General features: G+C 35.1%; 1 protein-coding gene across 2 annotated transcripts in view; it reads left to right on the top strand.

The window, feature by feature from the left end:
- The window catches only part of Epha3 (EPH receptor A3), a 314,096-nt gene that overhangs the window by 204,254 nt on the left and 97,941 nt on the right, over positions 1 to 11,901 (top strand). For both annotated transcript variants that reach the window (XM_031364209.1, XM_031364208.1), the window contains exons 4-5: positions 3,388 to 3,543; positions 4,400 to 4,735. In XM_031364209.1, the coding sequence (XP_031220069.1) occupies positions 3,388 to 3,543; positions 4,400 to 4,735 (492 nt within the window). The remainder of the gene's footprint in view (positions 1 to 3,387; positions 3,544 to 4,399; positions 4,736 to 11,901) is intronic.

Below are 11,901 nucleotides of genomic sequence, written 5' to 3'. Positions count from 1 at the left end.
TCATCCCATTCCTCCTTCCCCCATTAGAGGACGCTCTCAGCTGGAAAGATCTTCCCATCTCTAGCTCCTCTTCACTTACTGAGACCAGACCAGGCAGCCCTCAGCTGTGTATGTGTCAAAGAGGGAGGCATTGGACCAGCTAGTGTATTGTACTGCATTGTAGTGTAGTGTACTGCCTGGTTGGTGGCTCAGTATCTGAAAGCTCTTTCTTTTTTATTTATTCTTTCATCTTTATTTTACAGTCCAGACATCTAGACTTTATCCCCATCCTGGTTCTTTGACTCTTCAATGTCCCACACTGCCCCCATCCCCTTTTCCACCTCCCCATTGCTTACTCTGGCTAATGTGTTGTCTCAGGATACTATTTTCCACCAAGGTTCCAGGTCTTTTGCATTAAGGAGTGTTTCCAAGTTGAATAAATTCTGAGATGGGTGCTGACTGGATCATTGAGTACACCATACACATTCGTCTGATTTTCTTAGAGTTCAATTCTCTGTCCTATGTAAGCTACTGTAATTACAGGCAAAGTACTTCCACCATCAAGGTTGGAATCAACTTATGACAGTAAGAGCAGACAGTTCTATTCATCTATCTTGTGAATGCTACTGTTTTGGTCACAATTTTTTGATCTCATTTTTGTCAGTGGTTCTTTGTTGACCTAAAATATGAATTTAAAAAGAGTACCTTGTAGGTTACAACTCTCCAGATAATCAGAACTCTAGTAGAAATCAAGATGAAGGGTTTTGGAATGGAGTGAATTTTCTATAATATTGGCCTTATGTCACTAACTCAAAATGTGCCCTTGCATATTGATCCTTAGTGGATTTAGTTAAGGAAGACTACATTCCATCTGTTGAGGTCCATGGCTTACTTAAAATTTTAAGATCCTTTTTAATCTTTCTTTCTTTCTTTCTTTCTTTCTTTCTTTCTTCCTTCCTTTCTTTCTTTCTATTTATTTATTTATTTATTTATTTATTTATTTATTTATTTATTGAGATAGGATCTCACTTTGTAGCCTGGCCTGCCTGGAACTCACAGAGAAAACAGAGACCTGCCTGTGCCTCCAAAGTGTTGATATTAAAAGTGTGTGCCAGTAGGCCCTTTTAGGAGGAGCTCCTTTGTTGTGATTAGAATTGGAGATACATTTATTTCCATGCCTGTCAGAAATCCTAAGAAAAGTAATTCATTACTGAGTATTTGTTAAACTGAATATTTTTGTAGTTATTATTTTTATCATCGTCTATTATTATTTAACCATGGTTGGACACATTTTAATCATGTTTGTAGCTCATAGACTTATTGAACATAACTATCTTTAAGTTGATAGATTTAGTGAATATAGATATCTCCAAGTGTTATCAGTAATATAGGTGGAAGGTGATGTAGCTAAGACATAGCTTCTTCATTTAAAAATATCCCGTAAGCATTCACAAAATTAACAAAAGTTAATTGAATACTCAGTGAGTACCTTTCAGTCAAATGTTGAAGTTATAAAAGCCTGAAATAGAAACACGAAGATGAACTTACAAGCAAACAAAATAATAAACTCCACCAGTGCACTGAAACTTAACTTTTAATCTGTGCCCCAGTGTAGGGGAATGCCAGGGCCAGAAAGTGGGAGAGGGCGGGGTGGCAGGCATGGGGAGGGGGGAGGCAACAGGCGTTTGTTTTTGTTTGTTTTTTTGTTTTTTGGAGGGGAAACTGGGAAAGGAGAAATTCGCATGTAAATAAAGAAAATATCTAAAATAAAAAAAAAATAAAATTAAAAAAAAATATTTTAATTAGTTTTTAATTAATTTTTCAAATCCTTCTTGAAAATTAAAAGCCATTCTATGATGAATTAAATTGAAGGCACAAGCAAAATGCATTGTTTTGAAAGTGTACATTGATCCCTTCTGAGATGATAGGGTGTGAGATATGAATGGAGTTTCTAAGCAGTGCTTTAGGACAATGTATGGTGAGCATGTATGTAGTCCATACTGCATTGGGGAAATAGGATTCATTTGTCTGTATCTCAGTATGACAACAAAGTTAAATGTTATATGGTAAAATTGTCCTGGAATGGGTATTCTTATTAGAAACTAGAAAGCAACAAGACTAAGCAAATGATTTTCATCATTTATATGATTCTAATAATCTGTTCTATCTTTGGAAATTCCTTTTATTTCAAGGAACTTTGAGGGGAAGAAAATCCAGCTTTCATGTGGAACTTTAGCCACATGCATAATGCACTGGATACTGTAGAAGTTAAGGTCTGCCTACCCAAGACATTTCTTTTCCTTTGAGTACAAATTACCCTTCATTCACAATAGAAAGTTGATAGAAGAAAATCATTAATTTGGTTATTCTGTATACATTATAATGTATGTTTATAAAAATGCCACACAGCATCCTATATCAATGTAGTCTTGAATTTGAGATTTAAGAGATAAAACTTAGAATTTGGATACTAAATTCTTTCCCTAAAATAATGCCAAGGGAAATCTTGTTAAGAATTTTACAATCATTTCACTTCCCATTTTTTTTCTTTTTAATGAATCAAGTGAAAAAATATGTTAGATATTTTATCATAATAAATGAAAGTAATGGGGGACACCCTTCTGTAAAGTGTCTCAATGGTAAGTTAATATCAGTATTGAAAATAGCTTATTTAACTTATAAAAACACATTATGCAGAGATTTGCAAAGAAAGAAAGAAAGTGACTAAGTTTGCCAGGAACTTTTACCTATCAGCAAATCATATCTAACACAGTACAAATGAGAAAATTGCTCTCTGTTCCAGACAAATGAAAGGGACTTAAATTTTGTTGGTATGCCATTGTCCTAGAAGTTAAGAAATACTATCAAGACAGTAACAACAACAACAACAACAACAACAACAACAACAATAATAATAATAATAATAATTGCTCATGCGATATCCTCTTAAAATATACAGCATAGTATCAATCTTTCTTCTTTAGTTGCTAACAGTATTATTCAGGACAAGTTGTATCCAACTAGAAAGTTAAGTACAATCAACAGTGCAAAACAGTGCAGATAGGACACATGCTGTGTCATGTTTTAGAATGACTACATCATGACATTTTTTTTTTTTTTTTGCCTTATGCTCACCACAAATTCTCCAATGCCAAGTAAAGCTGTGAATATACAAGTTGGAAACTTTACCATACTTTAATGCCAAAATAATCTAAATCTTGTGGCTTCTCTTCCCCACCCCCGTTTATTTCTCTTGACATTTGGTATAAATCAAATTCAAATAAAAAAAAAAAGGGAAATCACATGGCCGCTTGACTTGCTTCTGTAAAACATGGGAGCAATCTGTTTTACACATTTCAAGATACAAGACAATTGCTAAAAATTTTAAAAGAGCCATTTTGTTTGCAGCTTGTCGACCAGGCTTCTACAAGGCTTCGGACGGTGTTGCCAAATGTGCTAAGTGCCCACCACACAGCTCAACACAAGAAGATGGTTCGATGAACTGCAGGTGTGAGAATAATTATTTCCGGGCAGAAAAAGACCCTCCATCCATGGCTTGTACCCGTGAGTAGTTCTGCTGCAACCCATGCCTCCATGATTGGTTTGGTTTGGTTTGGTGTATCTTCCTGTGGCTGTGATGTTTGATTTTGAAGTGTGTGTATGTCCACGCATGTGCTCGCACATGTGTCCCCATATGCATGTGCATATATGTGCACTGTATGCAAGTATGCCTGTGTGTGTGTGTGTAGACACATGCGCACACATGTGCATGTGTATGTCTGTGCACTGTGTGCAAGCGTACCTGTGTGTGAAGCGTTTGTCCACATCTTTCTGTTTTCCATATGCAATCTGAAAATGTTCTGCTTCCTTCTCCATGCTTGACTCATCACGAATGCAACATTTATCACACAAAATGAATTCGTTTTTAAAGTACTTCCTGCAATGTAACCCCTTTTAAAAGAAAAAAAGAATCTGTTTCTGACTTCAGAATCTCACAATATATTTGCCAGGGCACGAGAGGTTACTGAGAGTGGATTTATGTTCGGAGATTTTTATTATCTTTTGCTATCTCTTGGTCTTAGGTCATGGTAAATAAGAGGATGAGAAGACTAAGATTTATAAACATAATATGGAAGTTTTCATAACTGTTCACCTGGGTTTTAAATTTATAGTAAATTTCTTTGTTAGAGTTTGTGAATAGATCCTTAATCATGAATAGAAACTCCCGGTTCATAGTGTAGAGAGGTTGCTCTCTTGAATCCATGTGCCTATAATCTTACAGATCCTCTGAGGATGAATTAGAGTAGATAATAAAGACAGGATGATTATTTACCCCTCCGGTTCTTTTATAAATTGTCCATTTCCCTTATAGTAGGAACCAGAAGTGATGCTCATTAATCTTTGTGGAACTACTTTGCAGGACCTCCATCCGCACCAAGAAATGTTATCTCTAACATAAACGAGACCTCGGTTATCCTGGATTGGAGCTGGCCCCTGGACACAGGAGGCCGGAAGGATATTACCTTCAACATCATATGTAAAAAATGTGGGTGGAATGTCAGGCAGTGCGAGCCGTGCAGCCCCAACGTCCGCTTCCTCCCTCGGCAGCTTGGACTCACCAACACCACGGTGACAGTGACAGACCTCCTGGCTCACACCAACTACACCTTTGAGATCGATGCCATTAATGGGGTGTCAGAGCTGAGCTCGCCACCAAGACAGTTTGCTGCAGTCAGCATCACAACTAATCAGGCTGGTGAGTACACATTGGCGGCTTCAGACTTCAGCTGTCATGACCAACCAGGCCTTTGTGGACAGGAAAAAAAAAGAAAAAAAGAAAAAAAAAAAGAAAAAAGAAAACATGGTTGCATGGGAAGATGGAAAAGAGACCCCAAATTCTTTTTTAAACTCTTGTTTAGATAATTATGGCACTTTGCTAATTCACTTTAAGCCTCTGGATCAGAATAAACCAGAGTTGCAAGATGATTTCAAAATTACTTTAAATCTACTGTTATCTCATTGGGATTCTGTGGCAGTAAGGGGCTCCATGGACCATGTTTTTTTATTATTATTAATCATTTTTATTTTTGTTTTTATTTTATTGTGTATTTTCTTTTTTTAAAATAACTTTTTTTATATTTTTATTTTTTATTAGATACTTTCTTTATTTACAGGCCATATGATTTCTCATTTCCCAGTTTCCCCTCCAACAAACAAACAAACAAACAAACAAAAGCAACAAGAACAACCCCCTGTTGAAGATTCTGTGCCCAGTGTAGGGGAATGCCAGGGCCAATAAGTGGGAAAGGGTGGGGTGGCAAACATGAGGAGGGGGGAGGCAACAGGGGTTTGTTCCATGGACCATGTTTAAACTTGAAGAATCTATCAGGTATTCGATGCTTGCAAAGGTTACATAGACAGTTTAAAACTATGTGTATTTTTATATTGGTTAAATTGGATTCATATATAGTTAGTTACTCACTCATTTAATATTATAATAGATCTCCTTCCCCCTGAGGGTCACAGGTTTTCTTTTCTTTAAGAATAGAGAAATTTAACTGAATACAAGCAAACTAGGAAGTGGGCAAGCGTGTATTTGTTTCTTCCTGCTTTTGATCATGAGTGTCACATGACTAGCTTTTAAAAATTCCTGCCACAGGTGACCTTCCCCAAATAATGTACTATTACATGGTGTGGTGAGCTAAGAGAAAACTGTTTTCTCCTAACTTTATTTTTGGAATCTTTTACCAAAGCAATAAAAAGAAAACTGTAACATGTTTCCTGCCTGTCTGAACAAGGTTCCTTTAACCATAGTTAATGATTATCATCCCTAACTGAAGTTATACAATGTGTCTCCAATATGACTCTGCTGGGTGGTAACTTTCATATCAAGTAGCTCAAATTCTAGCAGTTCTAATTCAGTAGGTTAGACTAGGAATACAGCTGAAAAGATTAGTCCTCAAATATGCTAAATTATTCCTAAACTCCATATCTTAGGTATACTTCTTCCCAGAATTCATTTATCAAAAAAGTATACCTCAGCATTTGTGATGCCTAGCAACTTATTCCCTTGAGGAGTCCCTCACAGCACAATTGAGTATTACTCCTTTCTGAGTGTATACTCAAAGATAGACCTTTCTAATTCTCAGCCCCAATTTTTGTTTTTTTCCATAACTTTGCTTCGAATATCTCATTTTGATGAAAATGTAGTTACCTTTAACATTTTTCTATACTGATACAAGAGATGCGTGACTTTCCATTGGCTCTGTCAGCCATCACTTCAATCTTTCTTAGCAAACTCGCTTTGTCCCTCATTATGATAGATCCTAGTCCCACTAACACTGGCTTTTACTTTACAACAATTAATGGTATCTAATATTTACAGCTAATCATATTTTAAAATGTGTAATGGGTTTATTTAACTGTATATGAAAAGAAGAGTAATATTCATGTTATATATTACAAGACTGGTTTCTCCTACCCAGTGCATTTGGGAAGTCTACAGTTTTAATTATGTACTAAATGATTTACTTAAATCGTCTATTTCAAGCTGACTTACTTCCTTTAAGCAGGAACATCAATCTGTTCCCTAATAATCTCCTAAGTCAAACAAAAATATTTGAAAACAAGCAAAAGCTCCTTATGTCCTATCATATCATTCCCCTCTGGCTTTCTGGTTATACATTAATCAGAAAATTAATAGTTCTGAATACACACCGTGAGTAAGGAGAGGTAATGGGGCATCCAAGAGAAGGTCAAGACCTTACAAAATAGATGAGTTTGTGCTTGCTACCCCCACTGCCAGTTACAAATCATAGCATGAGGCAGAGATCCAGCAGGCTTTAGCTGTGACTCTTCCTAAGTCCACTCCCGTTTCTTTAAAGAGCAATCATAGGTTTGCAGTATATAACAGAAATGATAGATTCATTTCATGATGTTTATATCATTTTGTATGCCATGGGGCCAGAGGTCTTTGCACTGTCTTCAATCCCCAGGGTAAAGTATATAAGCATGGTTATATGTAAGCAATACTATCCCTATTGAGAATGCCTCTTTGTTTCACTTTATTCTTAGTCCTGTGAAGGTTAATGGACTGGTAGTCTTATAAAAATAATCCCTCTGCCTGCCTTTGAAAGGATGTGGTTGTGCTTTAGATCTTTCTGTTATCTCTGTCTTGGCTTTATAGAAGGCAAGTGTGAATGTGTCCCTTTTAATTTAGTTTAAGATTGAGTTTACTGATCCTTCCCTTGATTACACCATAAAAGCTTCATGATAACCACTTGATAAGGTACCTTCTAAGTCATAGAGGATGATGTGGTCAATTCTGATATTACTTGTCAGCTCTCAATACTTTTACAATGTAAGATAAAAACAAACAAACACACACATATGGGTCCTACCTAAACCTTGTATCCATTAAGCCCAAGTCAAACCTGTAGAGGAAGAATTACAGATTCCAAGATAAACATCTCAAATTTACAGCACGAAATAAGTTTTCATGTTTTGCTTTATTACTTAAAGTAGGAATATTTACTTATCAGTTCTAGAAATGTACATTCAACTGCTAGAGCTGTTTAGTCCTATTCTCCACCACTGGATCAATGTCTCTAAACATCTTATAGCAGATAACAAATTTAGATTAGAAATGGCTCAGTTAGAGAATGTATAAAATGTTGAGTTCTATGTCTGTTCACAGGCTACTGCTGGAAAAGATTCAGACACATTCCCAACATATCATTGTGACTTTAAACCCTTTTTCTCCCCACCCAACTATACTTCTATATCCTACTCATCCTTCCGTTCAGTGTCATTTGCCATGAAGTTGGACAGTGAGCTTAATGGAGATATCTGTCATGATCAGCTGCAGTAACTCTGGTCAGTGCTGTATATTTTCAAGGGATTCTAAAAAATATTTGGCACAAAAATGCCCTCATCCTCTTCAACATTCCAAGATAGGATCTCATCCTTTACTCAGGCATTCTCAGATGACTTTCACCCCACATCTTTCTGTTTTATTGTTTTTTTCACTTATTTATGATTTAAAATAAAATTTGAAATTTTATAATTATTCATTTTATGATATTTTAACATAATCACTTTTCTTCCTTCCCTTTCCTCATTCAAAATGCTTCCTCATACTCCTTCTTGCTCTCTTTTAAATTAGATGCCTCTTTCTTCATTATTTGTTCTTATATATAATCTTACCCTTCTTCCACTTCTCTTTCCTCCCCCAACCCCTCCAGGGGCACCTCTCTCCAACTCCCTTTACACTCATTGTCTCCTATTCTTGGTTATGTTACATAAACCTATACAAATGCATAAAATATTAATACAGTTTTCCCAGTATACTTACTGTTAATTATATGGATATGATTTCAGGGATGACTAATTGTTATTGGATCACCAATTAGGATCCTATGTGTGTGCATGTGCCCGTGTATACATACATGCTATCTTATTTAGGTCAATAAAATATGATTCCTTTTAATTTTTGAAACAAAGTTAATGTTATTTCTCCTACCTCCGTTCCTTTTCTATAGTTATCCTTCCTCCCCATCCTGACTTCCCCCTCCTCTCCTTTAGGTAACCTGTGTCCTGCTATTCATTCTCTTTCTATCTCCCTCTCTCTTGTGGGAACATTTTATTTCCTGTTCTTTCTGCTTTCTGACATGACTCCAGGTTATGTACTCACATCTGAAGATGTGGAGCTAGGAACCACACATTAGAGAGAGCATGAGACCATTCTAATATAAATGTAGTAGCATTTGGACTCACTAAATCCTTTTTATTCTAAGTTAATATAGTGTTAAATATTGAATCTACTTTTTGGAAACCCTTTTAACCTGTGTTCTGTGGTTTTTTATTGGTTTTGTTATTATTTTAATCTGTATGTCTCAAGTTTTTCTTTTTATTAAATAAATAACTCAAGGACAACATGAGTCATGATAATCTGCAAGTTGCATCACACATGTTTGCTATAGCTTTTATGAATTGTTCTTTATGGTCTCATTCTACATTTGGTTCAACTTTTAAATTCCATGTTTTTAGATAATGGCAGCTCCTGTCCAATTCCTCTTCTCAACACTGGGACCCCATCTGATTTCCACATGTGTAGGCCCTGTAAATGGTGCCACATCATGGGTTCATGAGTGTGTCAGTCCTGTTGTGTCTGGAACATACTGTTTCCTGAGTGTGATGCAGCACTCTTCCACCAGCCGTTCTGCCTCATTGCCTATTATTTTTTAAGTGTCTTTACACACATATATGTAGGTTCATTTACATGCATGCATATATACATACATACATACATACATACATACATACATATTTCTAAATACATAAATTTAGCCTTCTAAGGCTGCATACTGCTACTTGTATACTTATTTTCAGGAATGACTACTTGGTATTGGATAACCAATTGGAACCTCTCAGCATCTCTTAATTAGCAGTAGACCTTTATGTAGAGTTGAGGGTCATAGGTTTTGCCCTGCCTTCTTTGGCATTTCTGTTGTTGTTATTCTTGTTTGAGCAGGCATAGTGAATGTTGATAGGTGCAACTCCTGATATTACAAGAAGATACAACTTCAAAGTAAACTCCCTGACCCTCTGCTTCCTACAATTTTTCTACCACCTCTTCTGCAATAGTACTTGAGTCTTAGGTTATGGAGCTATTTTGTAGATTTATAGATTTATCTCTTTTGATGTTCCTTGGAAGCACATTTTACTATTTTTTTTCTGGGTTTACTTTAACTCTTCTTCACCTATAGATAAAGATCCAAGCTTATCATTTTCCTGGAGTAAAGTGATCTTTAAATTTCTCTTTTACTGACCATTGCAATTATGAATGTATATAGAGAATTTGTGTAAACATGATCTTTACCTGTATGTATCAAATGTTAAAAAATAAGATAATAGTATATATTATGACCATACACATTTGACTAGATTTTTCCAAATTAGTGTTTAACACAGTTTATCTGTCTTTTCCTATCTTTCATTACTTAGAAGAGTAAGTTGTACATAATGTGCTACTTTACTCCTAACTTTTCAAGACAAATGTTTGAAGAATGGCACTCTTGGGACTCAATAAAATCAAGGTATTAACTATATTCTCACCCATGGTCATCAAATGTTGTCAATTGTACAACTAATATTCCTGTAGCATGAAAAATGGTTGACTCTATTATTTTCATATTTTATCTATATAGCCTAACATATAGCTAAGTGAGTTCCTGTTTATAGTGAGTTCAATTTCCTGTACCAAGAGGAACAGCAAAACTAGAAAAAAATACTGATGAATAAGTAAATTTAACTGTAAATTCAAATACAATATGAATATAAAAGAGGTTAATTTTATTTATCATTTCTAAATGATTGGTATAACTGTGGCATTTCATAGCTTTCACTTTGTCCATAATGTACATACAAAGTGAGGAGAAAATGACTTAGATGTATTTATGTTTCCTACTGATGCACCATCAAGTTATCTACAAAGGGATAACACTTTAAAGACTCCTTAATGTATTGAAAGCATTTCCACTATCAGTTTTCATGAAGTGATTTCTTCCATCCATTTAATTTAATAATGAAAGCAAAAGCCTTCTTTGGAATAATGCGAAATATTCTTTTCCCTCCTAGTCAGAACTCACTACCAGATAAAAGAATAAAACTAAAAATCCAAACACTATTTCTCTTTATTTGTTTAATTTTGCCATCCGAAGACTATCAGAACTTTGATACTAATGAATTTTAATGTCTGAACTGGTTTTGTGGCAAATGTGTTGAAAATTATTTTACTTGAATTTATTTTAACTGATACTTAAAATTTTATCAGTTATGGAGCATCATGTGACATTTCACTTCTTGTGAGTGTTCAACTACTGTTCAAGATGGCTCATGACTTTGAATAATCATTTGCACAGATTCCATTAATCCAAAAGAAGAAGATGCTGTACTTACTTACAAAAGGTCTACCCTTTACTTAAAATCATCATTAGTTATTTTTATTATTTTTGAAGCTTCTTCTTCAGTTTAGTATGGCTGGGCAGTGGTGGTACACACCTTTAATCCCAACACTTGGGAGGCAGAGTCAGGCAGATTTCTGAGTTCGAGGCCAGCCTGGTTTACAGAGTGAGTTCCAGGACAGCCAGGGTTACACAGAGAAACCATGTCTCCAAAACACCAAAAAAAAAAAAAAAAATTACTGTGAAGCTAGAAAATTTAAATTATTCTAAAACTTAAGTTAGCCTACATTACTACATTAGACAGTGTGAGGTAAAAATGCTATATCATCCATTTTGTTTGATTGACTCATGTTTGTATGTGCACTGGGTCAGGTACTGTTCATCTTTTATCCTTGTAAAGTAATACTATGTGGATCCTCTAGAGGCATAACATTCTATGGCTATCTTCAGAAGAAAACTCTATTTTTGCTTCATTCAATTTGCCTTGTTTTATTCCTTCTATTAAAATGATTTTAGAAAAATTTTCAGAGTTGACCCTTGAGATAGTTTTCCAATGTTAAGGACTATGTGCTAGAAGAGAATACATTCCTTGCTGTGAATTTATGTGGTAGAATAAAATTTTTGCGATGACTCTCATCGATTTTATCAAATCTGATTATTGTATGTACATGATATTTAAACAAAAATCTTAATATAAAGCATCTAGGTAAAAACCAGGGTTTGTAGATCCTTGAATTTATTATATGTTTATATGTATACATGCTAATATGATTATTTGATAAAATGCATGATGAATTAAGACTATAGAATTCTGAAGATCTTACATAAGTTAATGAAGTCTAAGAGATCTGAAAAAATAAGGCTTTTCTCTTGATAAATTTAAACTAGGTTAGTTTTGTGTGTGTGTGTGTGTGTATGAATGTCCACATGTGTACACATATATATGTTCAGCTGTGCC

Source organism: Mastomys coucha, unplaced genomic scaffold (genome assembly GCF_008632895.1).
Source record: "Mastomys coucha isolate ucsf_1 unplaced genomic scaffold, UCSF_Mcou_1 pScaffold12, whole genome shotgun sequence".
Lineage (NCBI taxonomy): Eukaryota > Metazoa > Chordata > Mammalia > Rodentia > Muridae > Mastomys > Mastomys coucha.
The sequence above is the reverse complement of the archived record's forward strand: the minus strand, read 5'-3'. Positions and strand labels throughout refer to the sequence as shown.